Raw genomic sequence first — 27,523 nt, forward strand, 5'->3', positions numbered from 1 at the left:
ACATATATACTACATGCATGCAACATGCATACTACATATATACTACATGCTACATACATACTACATATATACTACATACATACTGCATGCTACATACATACTACATGCTACATACATACCACATATATAATACATACATACTACATGCATGCTACATGCTACATACATACCACATATATACTACATACATACTACATGCATGCTACATGCTACATACATACCACATACATTCTACATACATACTACATACATACTACATACATACTACATGATACATACATACTACATATATACTACATGCAACATACATACTACATATATACTACATGCATGCAACATGCATACTACATATATACTACATGCTACATACATACTACATATATGCTACATACATACTACATATATACTACATGCATGCTACATACATACTGCATGCTACATACACACTACATATATACTACATGCATGCTACATACATACTACATGCTACATACATACTACATATATACTACATACATACTACATACATACTACATGCTACATACATACCACATACATACTACATACATACTACATGCTACATACATACTACATATATACTACATGCATGCTACATACATACTGCATGCTACATGCATGCTACATACATACTGCATGCATACTACATGCTACATACATACCACATATATACTACATACATACTACATACAATACATTCATACAATACATACATAGACATACAGTACATATAACAGAGTAACATACTTACCAATACTTGTCACATTGTTCCCCGAAGCCATTGTCTTTTACGGAATAAATATTAACATAACAAACCACAAAAATACGCACCCACGATCCGAAGCATTCCACGAGTGTGTCCCACGACGATCTTGGGTAGAGAACTGCAGCATCAGCTGTTGCTGCCGTTCTCTACGGGCTGCAGGAATCCAATGATGGAAGGTAGGTATCCTTCCGCACTGTATTCCTCCGCCACTTAAAAAAAAAAAAGTCCCTAGTCTCACTTTATGCCATTTCTGCGTGGGAATTTCCCACGCAGCAATGGCATAAAGTGAGACTAGGGACTTTTTTTTTTTTAAGTGGCGGAGGAATACAGTGCGGAAGGATACCTACCTTCCGTCATTGGATTCCTGCAGCCCGTAGAGAACGGCAGCAACAGCTGATGCTGCAGTTCTCTACCCAAGATCGTCGTGGGACACACTCGTGGACTGCTTCGGATCGTGGGTGAGTATTTTTGTGGTTTGTTATGTTAATATTTATTCCGTAAAAGGCAATGGCTTCGGGGAACAATGTGACAAGTATTGGTAAGTATGTTACTCTATGTTATATGTACTGTATGTCTATGTATGTATTGTATGAATGTATTGTATGTAGTATGTATGTAGTATATATGTGGTATGTATGTAGCATGTAGTATGTATGTAGTATGTATGTAGCATGCATGTAGCATGCAGTATGTATGTAGCATGCATGTAGTATATATGTAGTATGTATGTAGCATGTAGTATGTATGTGGTATGTATGTAGCATGTAGTATGTATGTAGCATGCATGTAGTATGTATGTAGTATGTATGTAGTATATATGTAGTATGTATGTAGCATGTAGTATGTATGTAGCATGCATGTAGTATATATGTAGTATGTATGTAGCATGTAGTATGTATGTAGCATGCATGTAGTATGTATGTAGTATGTATGTAGTATGTATGTGGTATGTATGTAGCATGTAGTATGTATGTAGCATGCATGTAGTATGTATGTAGTATGTATGTAGCATGCAGTATGTATGTAGTATGTATGTAGTATGTATGTAGCATGTAGTATGTATGTAGCATGCATGTAGTATATATGTAGTATGTATGTAGCATGTAGTATGTATGTAGTATGTATGTAGTATGTATGTAGTATATATGTAGTATGTACGTAGCATGTAGTATTTATGTAGCATGCATGTAGTATATATGTAGTATGTATGTATGTAGTATGTATGTAGTATATATGTAGCATGTAGTATGTATGTAGCATGCATGTAGTATATATGTGTTATGCATGTAGTATGTATGTAGTATGTATGTAGTATGTATGTGGTATGTATGTGGTATGTATGTAGTATGTATGTAGTATGTATGTAGCATGTAGTATGTATGTAGCATGCATGTAGTATGTATGTAGTATTTTTTTTTTTTTTAACATTTAACACATTAGCCGGATGATGGGACTACTACTGTCCCATCATTGGCTAATGTGTCAATCACTGTCATGGTAGCAGGCATCGCCAGATGGGACTTGTAGTCCCATCGGACGATGCTTGCACAGACCCCCGGACATCAGCACAGCCCCCCGGCAGGCCGGCACAGCCCCCCGGCAGGCCGGTACAGACCCCCACAGGGTGCACAGACCACCGGCAGGCCGGCACAGCCCCCCGGCAGGCCGGTACAGACCCCCACAGGGTGCACAGACCACCGGCAGGCCGGTACAGACCCCGGGCAGTCCACACAGCCCCCTGGCAGGCCGGTACAGACCCCGGGCAGTCCACACAGCCCCCCGGCATGCCAACAGAGACCCCCGGAAGGCCCGAAATGACAGCGCATCATGATGCGCACACACCGCGCATCATGATGACGTCAGGCTGTCAATCAACTTTGAACTTCCGATTCCGATGCCGACTTCCGATATTGAAAAAATATCGGAAGTCGGTATCGGAATTCCGATACAGCAAGTATCGGCCGATACCCGATACTTGCGGTATCGGAATGCTCAACACTACTAATGTTATATTGGAATATTTCCCTCTTGTCATTAGTCATGATATGTCTCTAAACTCAAATAATTGCTTCACGTTGATATTTTCATTTTGATGCATATGATATTTTTTTTAATCATTACAGGTCGTGAGCAATGAGAAGCCAAAAATACTACAGCATGGTGCTTTTACTCAAGCCGTTCCTTTTAAGGAGGAAAAATTCCACCGACACGTAAGGTTGGTAGACACATTGTCGCTTACCTTATTTCAGTATTTCACGATGTAAACTTTTGACTTAAAGTTACAAAGGTTCCAAAACTTGGCCTAATATATAAGGAAAACAACATAAATATGCAATACTGTATACAGGGAATGAAATTATTAAGCAGCTTTGAATTTTTTTGTAGTCTTGCTAGTCTACTAGTAGAATATGACTGGGGTCTAAATCCTAAATTCTCCAGCAGGACAAAATAGTGTTGAGTTCTCTGCAATATAATCTCAAAGTTCATCCAGACACTGCAGCTTACTTTTATGTTTGGCTCATCCTGCAGTTCAACCACACAATTATGAATGCTGTTGAGTTAAAATGCCAAGAACAGCTGTAATTTAATAAATATTGGAGCACCATGACCCCACTATTAGGCAGATTAAGTTAAAGCTGACACATTTTCTTTGTATTTAGGCAAAAGAATAGATATTGATATATTTTACATTTTATAAATTACAAAATGGAAAATGGGTCAATGCACAAGTCTGGGAACCCTGCATGGTCAGTACCTAGTAGCACCCTCTTTTGAAGGTATCATAGTTTGTAAATGCTTTTTGTAGCCAGCCAATAGTCTTTCAATTCTTGCTTGAGGGCTTTTCATAAAATCTTCCTTAGAAAGTTTCTTCCAGTTTATTTTGTGGTCAAGCCACAGACTTTTAATGATGTTTAGATCAAGGGACTGTAAGGGTTATTGTTAAACCTTCAGCTTGTGCCTTTTGATGTAGTCTGTTGTGGATTTTGGTGTGTGTTTAGGATCATTATCTATTTGTAGAATCCATCCTCGTTTCAATTTCATCTTTTTCACTGACTGTGTTATGTTTGCATCAAGAATTTGTTGAACTTTCATTGAATCCATTCTTCTCTCTACCCATGAAAGTTTTTATGTTGAGGATGCCGGATAGGTTTTCTTCTGATGGTTCTTCCCTGAAGGACATATTTGTGTACTTGTCTCTTAACAGTAGAACAGTGTACCACAACTCCAGATTCTACTAAATCTTTCTGAAATCTTTTGCAGTCAATGGGGTTGTGATTTCCCAGTCTAGTAATCTTACAAGTCGAATACTCAAATAAAGTGCATGGTGCTCATAACCAACAACACACAAAAAGACAAGCCCAAATAATGCTCCATAGAGTCCATATATAATGCTCCAGTGTATAATGGGCCCCGTAAATGCTGCTCTATTGTCTGATGTCCCCCATTTGGAATGCTCCAGTATATGATGTGCCAAATGGATGATGCTCCAGTGTATGATGGGCCGCATATATCTTTGTCCAGTGTATATTGCTCCCCAAAAAATGCTCCCAACATTTAAAAAAATGAAATACCTCTCCTCACTGGGCACTGCTCTACTCTGAACTCCTCAGCATTGCCATCTTCTTGCTCTCTGCACTTGAACTGTTTTGGTAGAGGGCATACATACGTGATGTCATCACGCTCTCTAACCTGAATGTCACTGTCAGGAAAGGCGGAAGACGTCACCGTGGTGGAGCAGGGAGAGGTAAGTATTGCAAGTGCTGTGGCCCTGAGCATGCATGGGGAGCCCACTCGTGGGCGACGGCACTGGCACAGGGCCCCTCATAGTACGACAGTAAGTCTGACGGCGAGTGGGCCCTCCCACCGGCAGAGTCACTTTTGCGTACTATGAGGGGCCCTGTGCCACTGCCGTCGCTCACGAGTAGGACGCCCCCACCTGCTCAGGGAACCGGCACTTTCATCTGCACCTTCCTGTGTGTCACCGTGTAAGGTGGTATAGTATGCGGGAAGGGGAACCTGAGTTTCATCAGTGTCATATTCTGGCTCTGTAGAGTGCAAGGGGAATGTAGTGCTGTGGGTCAATGTACCAGCAGAATCATTTAGCAGTGGCTGTGCATCAGTGCACTCCATCTCCAATTCATGTTGGACTGGGGAATTCAGAATTTCACTTGATAACGCAGGCATGGCATGTGAAAAGAGCTCCATGGAGTAATCTGAAGTGTTGCCTGCCACATCCTTCACTTTTAGTGGGGTTGAATGAGACAAGGAAAGGGGTGGTTCCTGACCAGAAGCCTGCACTGACGACTCAGTGCTTGCAGTTTTTTTAACTTCAGAAGAGGAGGCAATAGAGCTAGAGGCTATGTCAGCAATGTAAGCCAAAACCTGTTCCTGATGCTTCGGCTTTAAAAGCGGTTTACCTACTCCCAGAAAATGGAACCTTAAAGGCCTTCTTGTGCCAGACGATGACGCAGGCTCAACACCTCTTGCCTTAGCTGCTATTGTGCTTTTGCCAGAACCAGCCAATGCCCCACCACTACCATCAGTACCAGCTGCGCCCCACCGCCCTCGTCTACGGCCTCTTCCACTACTTCCTCATGTTTGGGAAAATGTACCAAAAATACCAGCAGAGAAATGGTACTGTATGAGGAGCGTACAGCTGTGTAAGGTGTATGTAAAAAGTGAAATCTCCGTATATATTTTGTGAGTCACAGACACTCACCCAGTATGTATTTCACAGTAATCCAACAAGCAGATGTACGGTACTGTATCAGAAGTGTACAGCTCTATACATTGTTTGTGAAACTGTCAATCTCCGTATATGTATTTACGGAGTGTCACACACACACGCTGACTCTGTGTAGATGTGACCGTAATAAGAACAGCAGATATCCGATACTGTTTGAAAATCGGACAGCTCAATATGGTGTATGGAGAACTGGAAATGTCCATATATGTATTTACGGAATGTCACACACACGCTGACTCTGTGTAGATGTGACCGTAATAAGAACACCAGATATCCGATACTGTTTGAGAATCGGACAGCTCAATACGGTATATGGAGAACTGGAAAGGTCCATATATGTATTTACAGAGTCTCACACACACACGCTGACTCTGTGTAGATGAGACCGTAATAAAAACACCAGATATCCGATACTGTTGAGAATCGGACAGCTCAATACGGTGTATGGAGAACTGGAAATGTCCGTATATGTATTTACGGAGTCTCACAGACACACGCTGACTCTGTGTAGATGTGACCGTAATAAGAACAGCAGATATCCGATACTGTTTGAGAATCGGACAGCTCAATACAGTGTATGGAGAAATGGAAATGTCCGTATATGTATTTAGAGAGTCTCACAGACACACGCTGACTCTTTGTACATGTGACCCTAATAAAAATAGCAGATATCCGATACTGTTTGAGAATCGGGCACCTCTATATGGTGTATGTATGGAAAAATGTTAATCATGTATTTTTTAACAGAGTCACACACATATAGTATGTATTTGTCCTTGATACCAGCCGGTACACGGTAGTGTGTGAGGAGCGTACACCTCTATACGGTGTGTGCAAAAATGTACGCTCCGTAACTACTGTGCAGAAAAAAAGGAATAAAGGTATTTTTACTTTGAAAAAAGCAGCCTGCACAGCAGTTTGCACACAGCAGTGCAGCTATCAGGTAGCCTTATAAGGCAGCCTAATAACCACCAGCACTGCTGCACACAAAAGTGTGAAAAAATGAACGCTTGGTAACTGTGCAGAGAAAAGGAATAAAAGTTTTTTTGCTTTTAGAAAAGCACTCTGCACAGCAGTGTGCAAACAGCAATGCAGCTATCAGGGAGCCTTATAAGGCAGCCTAATCACCAACAGAGCTGCTGCACACAAATATAGCCTCCCCTGTCACTGCACACTATACAGTTGTGTTGTACAGTGAAAATCGCTATCAGCAGAAGCAATTTTTTTTCCTGCCTAAACACTCTCCCTATTGAGAACGAGCGGCAGCAACCTCTCCCTATGCAAAGATCGGCAGAAGTAAGATGTCGGTCGGCAGGCACGGCCTTTTATAGCCACTGTGACGCCACACAAAGCCAGCCAATCACTTGGATGCCCTTCTCTAAGATGGTGGGGACCGCTGCCTATGTAATTGCATTGACCACAGAGTGCATCCTTGATGATTGGCTGAGAAAAGGCGCAGGAAGCATTGTGGGAAACGCAACTTTGGTGCTCAAGTCGGCAACCTCATGGCCGACCTCACGCTATGGTCGGGTTTCGATAGGCGAAATCCGACTTTAGCCAAAGTCGGCAAAATCTGAATTTGTCCGACCCGTTTCGCTCAACTCTACCTATCAGATATTAAATCCAAATCAATTTGCAGATAGCACTATAGTGACAATTATTGCAGGTTGCCCACAAGGACTATAATGAAAATTATTCCAACTTGCCAACCAGGCCTTTAGACTATAGTATTGCAGGCGAATAGTATCTATCATCCAATTGAATTCACAAATGACGCCATAAAAACAGCCATTGCAAATTACCTAACAGGCCTGTAAATCAGTGACACAGTGGCCTACCAAATCTTAAATATTCAGATGCCCAATGTAACTGATATAATACACCATATACAAATGTTTCTCATTAGTGTTATCAGTATTAATATGGGTCTATTCACTCCTTTGGCATAGACCTCATTTGTGTGCACTGCCCCCAGAAAAAGCACCAACCAGCTTTTGCCCTAATTAGACTCCATTTATGAAACTAAACTGAAAGTGGCCTCGCTTAAAGCACTGTGTAAAAAAATGCAACCAAGCTAGAAATAACAGTGAAACTTTAAAATGTAGAATGCAAATGCATACAGCCAAAAAAAAAGGATGACGTTACTCACTGTTATGAAGACTGGCTGTTGGTGAACATAATGCTCTTGAAATCACAAGTGTTAAAAAGAAGGGCCTCTAAGCAAAAAGACTGAAGCAAATCCAGAGAGCGTCCTCCCGTTTGCAAAAGAAACAGCTCCCCGCAAAGGAGCGCATCCCCCAGAGCGGCAGGCAGCCACGGCCGATGGCGCCGCCGAACAGTAGCGTGGTGAACGAGGGGCGTGACTGGCGGGGGCCTGTAGTGTGGGCGGTGACGTCACCGGTCCGTGCAAGACGGACATGTGCAAGGGCCAATCCTGATGCGTTTCGGGGGAACCGTCCCCCTTCCTCAAAGGTATGGATCTTGCACTACCGCCCACACTCTATATACCCCTGCCTCCATTTAATGAAAATGACACAAGCATATCCCATTATATACAGCGAAATACACTCAGGCTAAATATTACTACAAATCAATAAAAATAAACTTTATTAGAGTGAAACAATTTAAAACCGGGTGCAAACAATTAAAACCAATTATATTACGAATAAAACAAACTCTAAACACCCCAAAATGTTTTATAATTTTTATTCTAACAATAAATAATATCCAAGGAGGAAGTACTTCTTTACTAAGGGAAAAAGAGAGATTTTATTCTCTCCTCTTCTTTCCCCTCTTTCCTCTCTTATATAAATTAATAAAACATAACTGATAAAAAGAAAAGTTTTTTCAAAAATAGAATAAAATAAAAACCCCTACATACAGGAAGAGAGATGAAAAGGAGATTATATGGAGTGGGTCACAAAGCATAAAGTTCAATTTCATGATTGAGCCCGTTTGGCACCAAACTATCCAGTGCAAAAATCCACTTAGACTCAACCCTCGACATACTTTTAATGTAATCCCCGCCCCTCAGATTTTTTTGAACTTTTTGAATGCCCAAAAAAGTGGACCCCATACATGTCTTGCCATGTTTCTCCATGAAATGGCGAGACAGCTGATGTCCTGAAAATCCCTTAGAGATATTATCAAGGTGTTCCTTTATTCTCTCTTTAAGTTTTCTTTTCGTACGACCAACATAAAACCTATCACAGGGACATTTTACTATGTAAATAACCCCCGTGGAATGGCTTGTCATGTTGTCCTTAATATGGAACATCTCAGTTTTCTCCATATTCCAAAAAGTGGTCTGCTTGACTCTCTTATTTTTCACACGCACACAACAATTGCCACACGGGGTGAAGCCTCCAGTAATATTAGACTTTTTCCCATTTAGTATATTACTACCCTTAATCAAACCCTTCTTCTGAGTGGGTGCTAACAAATTACCAATGTTTTGGGCCCTTCTATAAACAAACCTGGGTTTTTCAGGTAAAAATTCGCCCACCATTTTATCTTTCTTTAGAATAGGCCAATGTTTCTGAATGATCTTAGTGAAAACTCTGGGATTATTATGAAACTGAGTGATAAAGGGTAGTCTGCCAATCTCTTTTGTAATATCCAGGGTATCCAAGACCTGTTTCTCTCCATGGATCAACCTGCTCCTAGAAGCCGATTTTGCTAAAAGTCTTGCTTGATCTACAATGGATGCATCATACCCTTTATCTGCAAATTGAGCTTGTAAAAAATTGGCTTCAGTATCAAAATCACTATCCTTAGTACAATTGTGTCTAATGGGCATGAATTGGCTCTTTGGAATGTTTGAAAGCCACAAAGGGAGGTGACATCTGTTCATGTGAATATAACTATTACAGTCCACCTCCTTATGGTAACATTTGGTATAAATTGAGTTATTTTCCACAAAAATATTAAGATCCAAAAAATTAATATTATTGAGACTGATACTGGAGGTAAATTCTAAACCAAATGAATTGTCATTGATCTCCTTCAAAAAAGAGTCTAAACTAGTCTGAGACCCTTACCTAATAAAGAGCACATCATCAATAAACGCCGCCAATATAATAATCCCTCTCTTAAATGGCCATTATAAAAAATGTGTGACTCCTCCCACCTTCCACAGCTATATGCAAGTCATGGTAGTTCATCATTGTCATAATAAAGACCTATCATTGTCATGCATTCCACTTAATACCTCACATCCTTCTCATAAGAGGTTACTAGCAAGACAAAAAAGGACTTCATGGCATAAATAAAAAGAACGGTCTCACCAATTGCGGGTTTTGATAAGATGTGCTTTCATCCCCATAGTGGTGAATGCAATACCCCTTCTCCCGACGTGTTTCGTTTACTCATCAGGGGAGTACATTGGGGCCAAGGTAACCATACGTTACAGGTGGCCGTTTCATGCCCAAACTGCCATAATGGAAATGTGTCATCTTTAACTTTACTACTATTAGAGAGATTAGTTCATCATCAACTTGCTTAACTGTTGACAATAACAGTTATTTTGACGAGCGATGCCCAAACTTTTACATGTCACTGTATAAAGCTTAAGCTGTTAGAATAGTCATCATGAGACCATATCTAATTTTCATACTTATTACATTCTGACTAGCTGTTCTTTGTAAATCTTTGAGATGCAGGAAGACACGCTAGTTGTCATGTGACTGTAAAGGCCCCATTGCACATATCCCAGTGATCCCACCAACGATCCGACATGGATGGGATCGCTGAGGCATCGTTAGGCTGATTGCTGGTGAGCTGTCACATAGACAGCCCCTCCAGCGATCAGGACCAGCGAGCAAGCTGGTTTCCAATGTAAACATTGGGTATGTAAGAGCCGCGCGGCTCTTGGATACCCAATGTTTACATTGGAAACCAGTGTCCAGCGTCGCTGATCACTGGTCTCTCACTGCCACACGCAGCGATGCACACTGGCCAGCAGGAGACCAGCAATAAAAAACGGCCCAGGACGATGGAACACGATCAGCGATACCCGGCAGGGGGGCCGGTCGCTGATCCCCGTCACACACAGTGATCTCGCTGGCGAGATCGCTGTGGCATCACAAAATCAGCAATCTCGCTAGCGAGATCGCTGTGTGTGATGGGGCCTTAAGGAAGATATTGCATATGAGTGGTTATGGGATCATAAATGGAATTAGGAAGCAAAGATAAATCCTTATATTAAGTAAATTACATTGTTAGGATTTGGCATGATACATTGCTTAACCCTTTCACAACATGCGCCATACATGTACTGTACATGTCGTGTCTCTCCCTTTGATGTGGGCTCCGGTGCTGAGCCCACATCTTTTCCTGCATATGTCAGCTGTTCAAATCAGCTCTAACAGCCATGGGTGGAATCGCAATCCTCCCGTTGTTAGAGTTTGCGGATTGTGCCAAATGTAAATTAAGAGAAGGTGCGATTGCATCTGGGGTCCACCGTTCGGTGATGGAGAATCGCAGCTAGAGAACAATGGTGGAGCCTAGCTGCGAGTAAGTACTGTAAACACACCGAATTAAATGTCACTCGATGTGAACAGAGTGCAAGTTGCCTGACTCTTTTACTCCACAGAGCAGTACAAAAATTAAGAGCACTCTAAGCCATGCCCTGTTAGACGTCACAGGAGCATAGTGGAATTGACGTTAATGGGGTCCCTATAACTCACCCCCTACTACATTGGTGATTGAACCTGCTCTGACATGCGGTGGTTTTTGAGCCCACGCCTGAGATGCTAAGTTCAAGCAGGAGTTCCCACCCTAAACTATCTATCAAGAAACACACTCATAGTGCTATTAGCAGCCCACCACACACACACACACACACACACAGAAAATACGCATAATACTAGCGCACCTGCATGCCTCTGAAAGCCTTTTATACACTAGGCTCATGTCCGGACAGACAGGAACTTGCCTGTGGACCAATCTGAAGCTGCCACATCACCAGAGCAGCTGATGTCCGAGCACCATTGAGAAGGTGCCATATCATGGACATGCTCAGTAGGGTAAAGCCTGTACTTAGGCTCCAGAGCATAACGCTGCACGTATACGCCAGTAGTCTCCATAGGCCTAGCTAGAGAGACAGCAGTAATTACACATACAGCAGGAGCCTGGGCAAGACCCTAGGACAGGAGTCTGTGCTGAGTAGTCATCCCAGTGGTCGAGCCTGAATGGGAGACCACTGCACCAGACAAGGCTTGGAATTTATCCCATGCAGTTGGATAATCTCGGTGCTTAACACCCATGGCTGTTAATCTTTTATATGCCTCTGTCAATCTCTGACAGCGGCATTTAATGTGATCGCACCGGAAGGGCGTCACTATTCCTGTCGATTGGCGCCTGTGTCACATGACTGTGGGTTGCCGATGGGATGGCATGACAACCCGGGGTCTGCAGCAGACCCTTGTGGTTGTCATTGCAAAGTTGCCTGAGGTTGGCGCTCATAGCAGCACAGAAATAATGCAATAGATAAGACAAGTGACGTGAAGCAGAATAATGACAATTCTGCTTCACGTCACTTGTCTTATCTAATCCATTATTTCTGTGCTGTATTGTGCATAAATATGTGATTCTTCAGATGTTGTATTAGTCTTTGCCTGATGAAGAGACCTGAGTAGTCTCGAAAGCTTGCAATGTGTTACCATCTTTTCAGTTAGCCATTAAAAGGTATCAACCACTGAGGACTCTCAATTTTAAATATGCATCCCTCTGTAAGAATTTTAATTTTCTTTACTTTTCAGAGTCAGTTACATGTCTTTTTTGCCCCATTTTTCCTGATAAAAACAAGATGAGTAATAATTAGGAGCGCCTTGATAAAGAGGGTTGACATTCTATGGCCACAACCTTTCTCCCTCATTACATAAATGCACATCACCTGATATGCTTTAAGCCAATAACTTCATATTTGCCTTTTTTAGCTATAAATGCCTCACTGTCTGCTCAGATTAGCTATAACAACTACAATGTTCCTATCTTATGTGTTCTCCACCACACTCCAACCCTTCCATACTGGACCTCTCTTCACACTGTCTTATCACACTGTGTCTCGCCCTATACTGAAGATGGCCCATCCACCCTCTGTATACGATCCCCTCCTTGCTGTCCCCTAATACTATTCCCTTCACGCTGCTCCATTTCTATACTGCACCCCCCACTCTACTAAATCTTTATGCTATACCTCCTCACACATTTCCCCCCATACTGTCACTTCACACTTTTCTCCAAAAATAGCGTCCCCTTACACTTTTCCCCTTCTGGCTGGAGGAAATTTAACAACCAAAGCTAAAACCCCCACTAAAAGGATAAACCCTTACTAGATACACATTTAAAGCAGAAAAGATCTAAAATAATGTAAAAGTAATTCAGCACACTTAATAGACAAAAAGTGAAAAGATACACATATAAGGAGAGTGCTGAATATTATTCTAATATTATGTGTGCCTAGTGTCAATGGGTGCTCTCATCCTCTGGCCCACCTGTCTTTAGAAAGACTGCGATGGCCCAGGCTCATCCCACTGAATGCTCCCACTCTTCTGTGGGCATAACACTACTCAGACAACACAGAGTGAGAGTACCACAGTCCAGTAAGACTTTATTGCACAATCAACAGTCAACAGGATACAAGGTTTAGAACCTCTGCGATTTCAGTGAATCTAGGGCCAACTACCCCAGCCAGCAGCACCCTGCTTTAAGTGTGCAACCACTGAGAGGAGGTAGAGGCAAGATTAAGAAGCTTACCGAGTACAGCAAGGTATGTAGCCAGGTGGCTAGGTTATCCCAATCTGGGTTCTCCAAACAAATTCATTTGCTCAGTGTTGGGCAGTTTTGTAATCCACAAGCTGGAAACAAGGTTCCTAGGCTTAAGTCCTGTAGAATCAGACTGATGACAGTAATTACTGTCCCCTTACAAATTCCTTCCCTAATACTGTCACTTCAAATGATCCCCTACCCCCCAAAAAAATCCTCTGTCTCTTTAGCTCCTATGTAGTGCTTAACTTACCATCGTTCTCTTGCTCTGTGGTGCTCAAGTTAACCTGATTATGATGCTGATTTGGTCTTGAACCCAAAATTTCCAGTGGTGAGTGCTTTAAATATATAGAATCATATAATCATAGAATTTTAGAGTTGGACGGGACCTCCAGGGTCATCATATCCAACCCCCTGAACAATGCAAGATTCACTAAACCATCTCAGACAGATGTCTGTACAGCCACTGTTTGAAGACTTTCACTGAAGGAGAACTCACCGCCTCTCGTGGCAGCCTGTTCCACTCATTGATCACACTCACTTTCAAAAGGTTTTTCTAAAATCTAATCTGTATCTTTTCCCTTTCAAATGCATTCCATTGCTTCTCATGTTTCCATGGACAAATGAAATTAAGGATGATCCCTCTACACTGTGACATCTCTTCAGATATTTGTTCTTTTTTGTAAGCTAAATATTTCAAGATCCTTTCACTGTTCCATGTAGGACATATGAGTCCCTTCACCATCCTGGTAGCTCGTCTCTGGACTTGCTCCAGTTTTTCAATGTCTTTTTTAAATGAGGTGCTTAGAACTGGACACAAAATTCCAGATAAGGCCTGACCAAGGAGCTGTAGAGAGGGATAATTTATTCATGTGATTTAGACTCTATGCTTCTTTTAATGCATCCTAGAACTGTTTGCCTTTTTTGCTGCTTCATCACACTGTTGACTCATGTGCTGTCTGTGATCCATTAGTATACCCAAATCTTTTCCCCCACATGCTATTGCTTAGTTCTAATCCTCCCATTCTGTAGATGTAATTTTCATTTTTCTTGACCAGATTTAGAATCTTACATTTCTCCCTCTTAAATACCATTCTGTTAGTCGCTGCCCATTGTTCAAACTTAATTAGATCCCTCTGGATCCTTTCACTATCTTCTATAGAGTTACCTATCCTTCCTAGCTTTGCATCATTTGCAAATTTGATTAGTATACATTCTGTTTCCTTATCTAAATCACTTATAAAAATATTGAACAACACTGGGGCCAGGACAGAGCCTTGTGGTACCTTACTTGAAACACTTCCAATTGGATGTGCTACCATTTATTACCACTCTTTGAGTGCGATCACTTAGCCAGTTATGAATTCACCTATCCGTAGCCTTGTCAATCCTATGCTTGGTTATTTTTTCAATAAGATTTGCTGAAGTCGAGATATATTATATATATATATACTATATATTCTATATGTTCTACCAGGGCAAAATGCTGACACTTGGGAGACACCTCGGACCACCATTTGTGTTCCCCTGTTGGTTGTGTCTAGAGAAAATGCCCAGTCTGCTCCCACATAGTTCCTACTCTACAGAAAAGCAAACACTGGTTTGTAATGTGCTAGCAATTTTTTGTGAATGCAAGTTTCAGAAAATGTCAGTTTTATATGTTAGCATTTTTCTTGTGCGCATATATAACAGGGGACTTTTTCCTGTGTGTAATTTTCATGAAATAATTTGTGGTTATTTTACAATGGCTACAATGGCAAATAACATTTCTAATGTTCAGAAAAGCTGAGGTCATTTTACTTAATTTTTTTCTGCCTTTGCTGAACTCAATATGTCCTTTAATGCTCCTTTTTGTTCGCCCTGACAGTCACTATGGCTATGGCACAGCTTCTAACTCTTTTAGTTTCCTTGGTGAAGTGTTTCAAAACTACAGTTCATGTTTGCCAAGATTTCTTTTCTTCTAGTGAACACAAAACCAGTCATTACATGTACAAAGTTAGAAAGAGGAGGTAATAGCATTTAAATAAATGTATTACAACAGAAATGCTTAGTGTTTTGGCTTTTGTGAATGCATGTACCTCCAGACAATCATTAAAGTTGGATTATAAAAGAATGAATAAGTTGTTGGAAGTTTGTGCCATTGTCAGAAATCCGAAATTCTTACAATGCTTAATTGTAAAGCATCCGGGAAGGTTATTGAAGGGTCTAAGGTGAGGATACAAGAATTAGGAGTACTGGGTACAATAATTTTTGAATAATATAAAGGCACATATGATATATTTAATCTGGAAATCCATTATCCTGAGAACTCTGTACAGCCAATGAGAAGAAAGAGTAAATAACTGAATGATAACAACATACACCAAGCAGAACATGACTACATGTTATTATATCTCAAAGACACAGAGGAGTTTTGCTGAATAATGTAACAAGGTAGGGACTAACAGGAACATATAGAAGAAGAATGAGATGTAAAAGGAGATTATTTCAAAGGTATTGCTCAAAATAAAATTAACTCCTCTATTTAACATTTGGTCATGCATCACATTTGTGTCATACAGTTCTACAATGTAAATTTGGCAGTTTTCCAAATGTAAAAACCAAGAGATTGTCGTGTTTATTGAAATATTAATATATTATGACTAAAAGTTACCATGACCTTGGTAATTACAGTATTACAAATCTTTTATTTCATGTGCATTACACGATTTAGCTGATGCCAAAACCGTAATAAAGAGAATACTGCATAGGGCCTCATTCAGATTTCAGTGATTTTTCTCATCAAATTTTCAACAATGTTTGATCAGTGTTTCAATTTTGATTATCAATGTTTTATCAGTGATTTCTTACAAGCAAAAAATCCATCGAAAGCTTCTCCAGTCAATTACAATGTTAAAAATGGACAATAAATGGTTTGCACACAGACATTCTTTCAATGCTTTTCTCGGACCCGTAGACTTGCATAGGATAGTTTGATCTGTGACTCGGAAGAAAAAGATAGAACTCTGTTTCTTTTTCTCAACGACACAGTCTGTGAAAAAGCAGGGCAAGTGAACAGCTCTACAATCTATAAGTTTGTATACATAGCAAACATGGATAGAATATTTCCAGTACTTATAAAAAACAGAAAAAACTATACAATAATTAAAGGCTTCCATACACAATAGATAGATGTTGGCCAAACAATCATTTGGCTGTCAGTTACCACTTCCAACTCCTCCATGCAAAAGAACTTTCGGCTCAGAGGAACATAAATGTGTTTTCAAAAGGAAGAACAAAAAAAGCTGCTGCCAGACAGTTCTGGCAGATGCTTATTTCCAGAATGACAAAGGGTCTGGCTTCAAAATGTAAACAATTAAATCCTTATCTTTCCCATGTGCTAGTGGTTTCATCATTGCTGAATGGAGTTGAAATAAAAATGTACCGGAAAACACCTGTAAAAAAAAGTCACAACAAAAACACTTGAAACATGCTCAAAACATTTCTGGCAGCCAAAATGTTGAAGACGGGATCAGGAAATGAAAAAGAAAAACTATAAAATAGATGTTTCAGGAAAAAGGATGCCACGTTTACTGAAGTTTCTGTCTCCTGAAAAACTGTCAGTTCACCCACAGAGAAAAGGGAAACATAGGAATCAATGATCCCTAAAGGTGATAGTATAGACATAAATCTATATATAATACTAATTGCTCTTGTCAGTGACAAGCATTGAGCTCCCTTTAGAAAGTTTACCGGAGTTCATAGCTGAATCTTGGTGACCTCAGTGAACTTATTTATTATTTTTCTTTTTTTGCTTGGGACATGGATATCGGTGGATTAGGTGTAAGGTGAGTATTTTGGTTTTTTATTTTGTTTTTTTTTCATACAGGAGACAAGGGCTTCAATGGAATGGGCGTGAGGTGAATATAACTGTGCTTTTTATTTTTATTCCAATGTCAGCGGACATGAAACAATTGACATCAACCCCACAACCATTACCCCACTTGCCACCACTCCAGGGCAAGTGGGAAGAGCCGACAAAGCATCAGAATTGACACGCACCTTTTCTGGGGTGGCTGTGGCCTGCTATTTATAGGCTGAGGGAGCAATAACCATTGCCCCTTACCAGCCTAAGAAAACCAGCCTCCAGCTCTCTGCTTAAGCTTGGCTGGTTGTAAAAATGTAGGGAATCCCACACCTTTTTGTATTATTTATTTAAATAATTAAAAAAACAGTGTGAGTACCCCACTAATCTTGATAATTAGCCATGATAAAGCTGACAGCTGAGGGTTGCAACCCGCAGCTGTCAATATTGCCTGCACTAGTTATCAAAAATAGAAGAGACACCACATCATTTTTGTATTTATTTATTTATAGCACAAACACTGCTGATGAATACTCCCATAAGCGGCGTCTGCTCCCACTGTTTTCAGCTACAGCTGATATAGGCTGTCATTTTTACTGTGGTTTACAGCTGCTGGCTCATGCTGTCATCTGACAGCGTGAGAATTGCAGCTCTCTGGCTGGTGGTAATTATCTTCCCACCAATCAGAGCCACTGGTCTTTCTTGCGCTGTCATGCAGATGACAGCATGGGAAACACCAGAACTTTGGGTGCCAAACGCAAACAATAACACAGACTTCCTGGAGAAGTCCGTGTTTGGGATCTGTACCCGAATACTAGGTATTTTGTAAAGACCCCGAACTATCCAAGAGTTATCACACCAGGACTCTTGGTACAGCAGTCTACCTTAATTACTACTATAAATTTGGGCATGAAAGGCATTTGACTCTGCCACAAGGTGAGTTTCCCATATTTGGGACCATCTTTCATATTCTATAATGCAATTCAATACTTGGCAGGCTAGCAAGAAATACTCACTAAATAATTTTATTTATAAATGATGATAGCATATGCTGCTATGCTGCAGTGATTTAATTACAATTTTTACCACCATATTGCAACTTCAAAGTTACTATGACCTTAACATCTCTGAAAACTGTACTATAACTTAACAAATTCTTCATGATTCACGGGTCACAAGTCAAAATATATTATACAGTGCCACATAATACACGACTTAAGGCTTTTTTTTACTATTGTGCTAAGATAGGTAGTTACTAACTGCCTGTTCTGCCCTGAGATGAAATGTTTCTGTTCAGAGTAGTCACAGAACACTCCTGCTGGCGAATCTTCTTCTAGTGATATCACATCGACAGAGCAGCTTCTTCTCTACCACTCTGCTTGGGGAGTCTCTGCAGATGTCATTTTGATTGCCAGCCAGCTTGCCTGACTGCGGGGGACTGCCTGTCAATCTGCATTGTCAGCAGAGACAGCATTGACAAAGCAGAGAGGAAAACCTGCTCTGTAGACATGAGGTCAAAAGAAGCAAGGGAGTCACCATCTGAGCCAATAGATATCAATGCAGGGCAGAACAAGGCAGGTGGTTAGCAGATACACGTAGTCAAAATTGTTGGTACCCCTTGTTTAATGACAGAAAAACCCACAATGGTGACAGAAGTAACTTGAATCTGACTAAAGTAATAACAAATCAAAAATCTATGTAAATGAACAAATGAAAGTCAGACATTGCTTTTCAACCATGCTTCATGAAATTGTCCTTGACAGAAATGATGGTACCCTTAACTTAATATTTTGTTGCACAATCTTTTGATGTAATCACTGCAAACGATTCCTGTAACTGTCAGTGAGACTTCTGCACATCTTGACAGGTATTTTGGCCCACTCCTCAAGAGCAAACTGCTCCAGTTGTCTTGTGTTTGAAAGCTGCCTTTTCCAGACGGCATGTTTCAGCTCTTTCCAAGGATGCGCAATAGGATTTAGGTCAGGGCTCATAGAAGGCCACTTCAGAACAGTCCAATGTTTTCCTCTTAGCCATTCTTGGGTGTTTTTAGCTCTGTCTTTAGGGTCATTATCCTGTTGCAAGACTCATGACCTGTGACTGAGACCAAGCTTTCTGACCCTGGGCAGCACATTTCTCTCTAGAATTCCTTGATAGTGTTGAGATTTCATTGAACCCTGCACAGATTCTAGACACCCTGTGCCAGATGCAGCAAAGCAGCCCCAGAGCATAACAGAGCCTCCTCCATGCTTCACAGTAGGGACAGTGTTCTTTCTTGATATGCTTCATTTTTCCATCTGTGAACATAAAGCTGATGTGCCTTGCCAAAAAGTTCCATTTTTGTCTCATCTGTCCATAGAACATTCTCCCTGAAGCTTTGTGGCTTGTCCACATGTAGTTTGGCAAATTCCAGCCAGGCTTTTTTATGATTTTTTTGCAACAATGGTGTCCACCTTGGTTGTCTCCCATGAAGTTCACTTTGGCTCATACAACAACGGATGGTGCGATCTAGCAGTGATGTTCCTTGAGCTTGAAGTTCTTCTGTTTAGAAGATATTCTGGGCTGTTACCATTCATATTATCCTTCTCTTTGATTAGTTATCAATTTTCCTTCGGCGGCCATGTCCAGGGAGGTTGGCTACTGTCCCATGTAACTTAAATTTCTCAATAATATGTACAACTGTAACCACAGGAACATCAAGCTGCTTGGAGATGGTCTTATAACTTTTACCTTTTACATGTTTGTCTATAATTTTCTTTCTAATCTCCTGAGACAACTCTTTCCTTCTCTTCCTCTGCTTCATGTTGAGTGTGGTACACAGCACGTCACGAAACAGCACTGTGAGTATCTGTAGCCCTCTATACAGGCCCACTCACTGATTCCAAGATTGTAGACACCTGTGATACTAATTAGTGGACAGACCTTGATTTAACATGTCCCTTTGGTCACATTATATTCAGGGGTACCATAATTTCTGCCCAGGCCTATTTCATTAAGTTTTTTTTTTTTTTTTTTTATTCTGTGGAAGCATGGTTGAAAAGCAATGTCTGACTTTCATTTGTTCATTTTAATAGATTTTATATTTATTTTTACTTTTGTCAGATTCAAGTTATTTGTGTCACCATTGTGAGTTTTTCTGTCATTAAACGAGGGATACCAACAATTTTGACCATGCGTGTACCTGCCTGTAATTTGTTAGTCCAATAGAAAAAAACATTAGTTACAGATAACCATGTAAAATATGGTAGGTCAAGCATAAAAGCATTTTAATGTGAATAATGGAGTCGCAAAGGTAATTCAAAGGCCAAAAGTCTTATTGTGGAACAGGCACATTATTATTATTATTTATTATTATAGCACCATTTATGCCATGGCGCTTTACATGTGAGGAGGGGTATACATAATACATACAAGTACAGTAATCTTAAATAAGTCATGACTGGTACAGGATGAGAGAGGACCCTGCCTGCGAGGGTTAACAATCTGCAAGGAATGGATGAAGATACAGAAGGGGGTTAGGCATGTCATGCAGCGGTTTGGTGGATTGTGGTAACTGCAGGTTATAGGCTTGTCGGAAGAGGTAGGTCTTCAGGTTCTTTTTGAAGGTTTCCATGGTAGGCAAGAGTCTGATATGTTGTGGTAGAGAGTTCCAGAGTAGGGGGGATGCGCGGGAAAAGTCTTGTATGCGATTGTGGGAAGAGGAGATAATAGGGAAGTACAGAAGGAGATCTTGTGAGGGGAGGTTTCATGCAGGTAAGTACCAGGAGACGAGGTCACAGATGTATGGAGGACTCAGGTTGTGGATGGCTTTGTATATCATGGTTAGGGTTTTAAACTGGAGTCTTTGGGTAATGGGGAGCCAGTGCAGGGATTGACAGGGGAGAGGCCAGGTAATAGCGGGAGGACAGGTGGATTAGTCGGGCAGCAGAGTTTAGAATAGATTGGAGGGCTGTGAGAGTGTTAGAGGGGAGGCTACAGTACAGGAGGTTGCAGTAGTCAAGGCGGGAGATGATGAGGGCATGGACTATGGTTTTTGCAGATTCTTGGTTGAGGAATATACGGATCCGTGAAATATTTTTGAGTTGAAGTTGGCAGGAAGTGGAAAGGGCTTGGATATGTGGTTTGAAAGAGAGATCAGTGTCAAGGATAACCCCGAGGCAGTGAGCTTGTGGGACTGGAGAGAGTGGGCAGCCATTTACTTTAATGGATAGGTCCGTTGGGGGGTCACGTGAGATGGGGGAAAGATGATTAATTCTGTTTTGTCCATATTAAGTTTTAGTCATCTAGCGGAGAAGAAGGATGAAATAGCAGACAGATATTGAGGGATTCTGTTTAGTAGGGAGGTGATATCTGGTCTAGAGATGTAGATCTGTGTGTCATCAGCATAGAGTTGATACTGAAAGCCATGAGATTCTATGAGCTGTCCAAGGCCGAAGGTGTAAATGGAGAAGAGCAGGGGCCCTAGGACTGAACCTTGTGGGACTCCGTCCGATAGGGGGCGTGGTGAGGAGGTGGTGTGCGAGTGGGAGACGCTGAATGTCCAGTCTGTTAGGTATGACGCAATCCAAGATAGGGCCAAGTCTGTGATACCAAGAGATGAGAGGGTCTGTAGTAATAGGGAATGGTACACTGTGTCAAAGGCAGAGGACAGGTCCAGGAGGAGGAGGACAGAGTAGTGTCACTTGGCCTTGGCAGCTAGTAGGTCATTGGTGACCTTAGTTAGGGCCGTTTCAGTGGAGTGGTGTGGCCGGAAGCCAGATTGTAATCGGTCAAGGAGGGAGCAGAAGAGAGGTGGGAGGACAGTTCAAGATGGATGTGTTGCTCCAGTAGTTTTGAGGCATGGGGAGAAGTGATATAGGGTGATAGCTAGATACAAAGGATTGGTCTAGATAGGGCACATTAAGGGAAGGTCACGGTTTACTCCGATTCTTCATTGATATTAAGATTATATAATATGAAAAAACTAAGATCAGGAAATCATCCTGTCAGTCTCCAGTATTTTTTTTTACAGAGTAGCTGGTAACGCCATACCATGTGAAATAGATAAAACTACAGTTTTCACGTTTGTTTATATACATTAGAATTAGTGACAGGCCGATCTGATAAATTTAGAATTTCACAAATTGAAAACATTTTGTTGGCAAATATGATGCAAGATGAAGTTATTCTCTGCAAATTGAATGTTCCTGGTACCAGTGCATAATAAACATAAGAAAGAAAAAGAATACTCATGTTCACTTTACTGCTTTCCTTGATGGCTGCCCCCACTGCCCCCAGCCCTCTGTTCTCTGTGGCTCAATCATGCCACATCTCGGGCCCGACATTCACTCTAACCAGGGACTCTGAACTTGTGCCAGCCCCAGACATCACTGTACATGCGCCGTGCCCTTACTAGGCCTGTTCACGTATGGAAGACCCAGGCTAGAGTGAACACCGGGCTGTAACTCCCAGGCTCCAAAGGTTACTGTGCATTTGCAGTGACCTCATGGACCTTCGTATGGCTGGAAGCTCCAGTCTGAAGTGAAAACCGGGCCAGACATGGGACGCAATATGAAATGACTGGGCTGGCTATAGAGTTTAGCATGTTGTTCTTACCTTTTATTCCTTTGAAAGCCCTCTATTGTTCAACAAGATGGAGTCGTCATTTAGCCGCCATTATGCTGATTTTGTGCAGAGCAAATTTTAAAAAATTGCGTTATTCAGAAAGCTGAGTTTTGAAAAAAATTGATAAGAATTTACTTCCACTCAAATAAAGTTGCCCATTTCTAATTAGAATCACCAGAAGCCAGAAGTATCTTTGGTCTGAGTGCTTTTGACATGATGTTTTAAAGCAGTTTTTATGCACCTTTTTGAAACCAATGTCAGGAGTAAATCATAAATAAGGAAAGGTATATAGACAATAATTCTACCTGCACAACAAACCACTATTTTGCTGTTTATATATTTACCAACTAAATTGTAACTGTGAACTTGGTTCATTTGTTTAGTGTATTGTCAACATACTTTAATTGTATTTTTCGTATATTGTTTTAACTCTTAATATTCTTGTATGTTTTCTTTTGTAGCATAGAGGCTCTGATGTAATTGATAAGTGTTTGATAAGTGTATCTATATAGCCTGGTGTTTACATTTTGCAGTAGGAGAATAACATATTTGTGGATCTCCACATTGTAGTATATATTTGCATATTTCTGTAGTCATGCTATCTTCCTAATCCTTGTGTTTAAATGATCTGAAGAATGAATAGTCATTCTTGAAGGAAGTTTAATAATCAAAACTGCTGCAAGACTTTGTGTGCTGTCTTTGCAGTGTTGAATGAAAGCAACAACAAAGATTTGATTATAGATACATAGCTAAAAGCATGGATTAATGAAAATACCATAATTTATGGTTTGAGAAACTCTCCATACGTTCTAATAAACATGAGAGGAAAATTTTATTTTGGGAGCTTAAATCTCTATAGATAAGTAGAATTGTGGTCAAAAATATGTGGCAGTCAAAAAATAATCAAAATACAAACATCTTTATTAGTTATTAAACATATAGGACTTGATAAGGTAATAAATACCACAAATTACAAAAAGTAAATAGCAAAAGTACAGTATATAAAACCAAGCGGATAGTGATACCGATAGTGATACATGTCATAAATGTAAATGACCGGAACAGAAGATTTTCTACAGAAAATAGTCAGTCTGTGAATAGCAGATTATGGTAAAATTAGAGGGGTAAGCATAAGCTCATAGCATACACAATGGTGCATAAGACAGCCACCAACCTAATGGTGGTAGTATGATAATACATTTTAACTGCAATGCCCAAAAATCCCATTGATTTGATTTTATTAAAGGAGTTGTCCTGTCAAAAGTGAAAAGTCTGCAGTCACTCTGTGTGACTGCAGACTTGCGAAACCTTCGAGTGCATGCACTGTCCTCTTCAATGATTTTCCATTGTCTGCTACAGGAATGCTGATCAAGTATGCAATATGCTTATGCACATGCAGGATCTGTTTAGTGGGCAGGACCTTGCTCAATACACCGATTTCAATTGTTTTCATCCCACAGTGCTGCCTTTGCAAAATTTCATTATCAGATCATTTCATTAACAATATTCACACCCAATGACTAGAACCTCTCCCACTGTGCACATTAACAATTTTAGGGAGGTCTTGGAGCTGCCACAAGATGAATCCAAATTAGACAAGCCAATTCACATGTAGAGGGTGCACGTCCAAGCTAGTTAGCGTAGGGGAATCAGGAAAAAAATAAGACTGATGGCACTCCAGGAATAAGAAAAAAAGATATATATTTTATTGTGGCAAATCAAACCATATTAAAATCAAATTACCTGATGTGTTTCGAGTGTCTAGTGTGCACTCTTAGTCCTATGATTGATTTGCCAAAAAAAGTATATACTCGTGTATAAGCCGACCCCCCTAATTTTGCCACAAAAAACTGGGAAAACTTATTGACTCGCGTATAAGCCTTGGGTGGAAAATGCAGCAGCTACTGGTAAATTTAAAAATTTAAAATAGATACCAATAAAAGTAAAATTAATTGAGACATCAGTAGGTTAAATGTTTTTGAATATCCAAATTGAATTAGGAGCCCCATATAATGCTCCATACAGTTCATGATGGCCCCATAAGATGCTCCATAGAAAATACGCCCCACATAATGCTGCACATAGGTTAATAATGCCCCATAAGATGCTCCATAGAATAATATGCCCCATATAATGCTCCATAAAGGTTATGGCCCCATAAGATGCTCCATAGATTATGCCCCATAAGATGTTCCATAGATTATACCCCCATATGCTGCTAAATAGATTATGCCCAATAACATGCACCATAGATTATGTCCCAATAAGATGCTCTATAGATTATGCCCCATATGCTGCTCCATAGATTATGCCCCCATATGCTGCTCCATAGACTATGCCCCCATATGCTGCTCCATAGAATATGCCCCATATGCTGCTCCATAGAATATGCCCCATATGCTGCTCATAGAATCATAGAATCATAAAATCATATAGTTGGAAGGGACCTCCTGGGCCATCTGATCCAACCCCCTGCTCAAAGCAGGATTTGCTAAATCATCCCAGACAGATATCTGTCCAGCCTCTGTTTGAAGACTTCTATTGAAGGAGAACTCACCACCTCTCGTGGCAGCCTGTTCCACTCATTGATCACTCTAACTGTCTAAAAGTTTTTTCTGATATCTAATCTGTGTCTCCTCCCATTCAGTTTCATCCCATTGCTCCACAGAATATGCCCCCATATGTTGCTCCATAGATTATGCCCCCATATGCTACTCCATAGAATATGCCCCCATATACTGCTGCTGCAAAAAAAAAATGCCATACTCTCCTCTCCTGCTCATGACTCGGCACCTGAGATATTCACCGGTCTGGGGTCCATTGCTGCTCACCATCGCTGCTCACCGCTGTCTGCCACGTCATCTGTCAGTGACTGTTCAGCCAGCAGGGGGTGCGGTGCGCACTAACAATGTCACCGTGCCCCCTGCTGGCTAAACGTCACTGACACAGGAAGCTACAGACAGCGGTGTGCAGCGTGGGAACGGGAACAGGTGAATATCGCTATAGTCACCCCACCTGGCACGGTCTCTGCAGCCCGGCTTCTCCACTGTCTCCCTTCCTGCCTTCAGCGGTCACTTTATACCGCTCATTACACTCATGAATATGCCCATATTCATGAGTTTAATGAGCTGTACCACATGACCGCTGAAGGCAGGAAGGGAGACCTGGAGAAGCGGGGGGCTGCAGAGACAATGCCGGCAGTATGATCTCTGAAACCCCCGCTGACCCCCAGGTATATGACTCGTGTATAAGACGAGAGGGGGACTTTCAGCCCCAAAAAATGGGCTGAAAATCTCGTCTTATACATGAGTATATACGGTATATATATATTTTTTCTTATTCCTGGAGTGCCGTCAATCTTCATTAACAATTTTAATATACTGTAACTATTTAATATCTATTAATCTTATATACAAATCTTTGCATCACTAAAACCATTAACAACCACCATTATAATCAATATTGTGAAGTTAGTCCAATATCTTGGTCTTTTCAAGCTACATACATGCTCTAGAGTTGGTACATAGCGCCAATATTTGTTATGAAGTTTTGAGTTCTCCCCCTTTTCATTCTTGTGTAGCACGGCGCAGAGTGGTAGCCGCATGCAAGGCACTCGTCTTCTCCTGTGACACCCTGGCATGCTACATGAAGGAGTGGGTCCTGGCTGGGCATTGGTGTTGGTGCTGTGAGGGCCTTGCACCAGTGCAGGCTGCCTGTAGCCAAAGATGTTGGCTGGCCAGGACAATAGGTTTCAAAGACCAATAAAGGAGACTCCTGTTCTAAAACACAGTTTTAAGAGAACGGTTAATTGGCAAGGGTTATGTACAAAGGGTAGCAGGGGCAAAGTTTTATGGATTTTTCTTTCACAGTGTATCACATTTTCCCACACCTGGTTTCCATCTCTGTAGTCTACTCCAGTACCGGTGAAGCACACTGTTTAGTCCCACTTAGTCACAGCACAGCTCATCACCACAGTCCTGATCAGCAAGCCTCTCTAGCTGCTCAGCAGCTCTACGTTTTATTTCTTCCACTACTGACGCCCTGGATCTACTGCTTTGGACCCTCACAAATTCAGTTCTGATAGCTTCGGCACTTTTCAGGCACAGGGCTGCTAGCAGCACATCATCCTATCGAAAGACCTTTTAAGGTGGAAGGCCTCTGTGCCTAGTCTTTGGCCAGTTTCAGGTTGTGCTACTCCCTTGTCCCTAAGTCTCCTTCTCAGTAGTTCATCCAAATGGCAGCACTGCTCATAGACACTTCCTACATTTACTTGAACTTGTCCCTATCTGCCTAGCTACAGGAAATCATTTCTTTCCCTAACACTAAAACCATTATGGGCTTGTCCCGGACAGTAACACTTTCTTACCCTAATGACACTACCTAACTACAGTCAACTATCTTCATTACCTATCTTATGTCCTGAGCCCCAAACTATGTCTTACCCTATGCTATACACTATGTCCTACACTACTGTACATCAGTTTTCCCCAACTCCAGTCCTTAAGAGCCACCAACAGGACATGTTTTCAGGATTTCCTTAGTATTGCTCAGGTGTTTGAATTCTTGTCTGCCCAGGTGATGCAATTATCGCCTGTGCAATACTAAGGAAATCCTGAAAACATGACCTGTTGGTTGCTCTTGAGGACCAGAGTTGGGTAACACTGCTGTACAGTATATTATTATATAATATACAAGAACAAAGGCAAACACCACAATACAATATAATTTACAGGACACATTATATACAAAAGATACATTACACACAACATGATTGATTTCT

General features: G+C 41.0%; 1 protein-coding gene across 1 annotated transcript in view; it reads left to right on the forward strand.

Annotated features, from left to right (window-relative positions):
* The window catches only part of LOC141060642 (dynein axonemal heavy chain 3-like), a 2,648,786-nt gene that overhangs the window by 100,465 nt on the left and 2,520,798 nt on the right, over positions 1-27,523 (forward strand). The window contains exon 3 of the mRNA XM_073556958.1: positions 2,908-2,999. Within this exon, the coding sequence (XP_073413059.1) occupies positions 2,908-2,999 (92 nt within the window). The remainder of the gene's footprint in view (positions 1-2,907; positions 3,000-27,523) is intronic.

Source organism: Dendrobates tinctorius, unplaced genomic scaffold (assembly GCF_039654945.1).
Source record: "Dendrobates tinctorius isolate UK_male_01 unplaced genomic scaffold, ASM3965494v1 ptg000241l, whole genome shotgun sequence".
NCBI classification, from domain to species: Eukaryota; Metazoa; Chordata; class Amphibia; order Anura; family Dendrobatidae; genus Dendrobates; species Dendrobates tinctorius.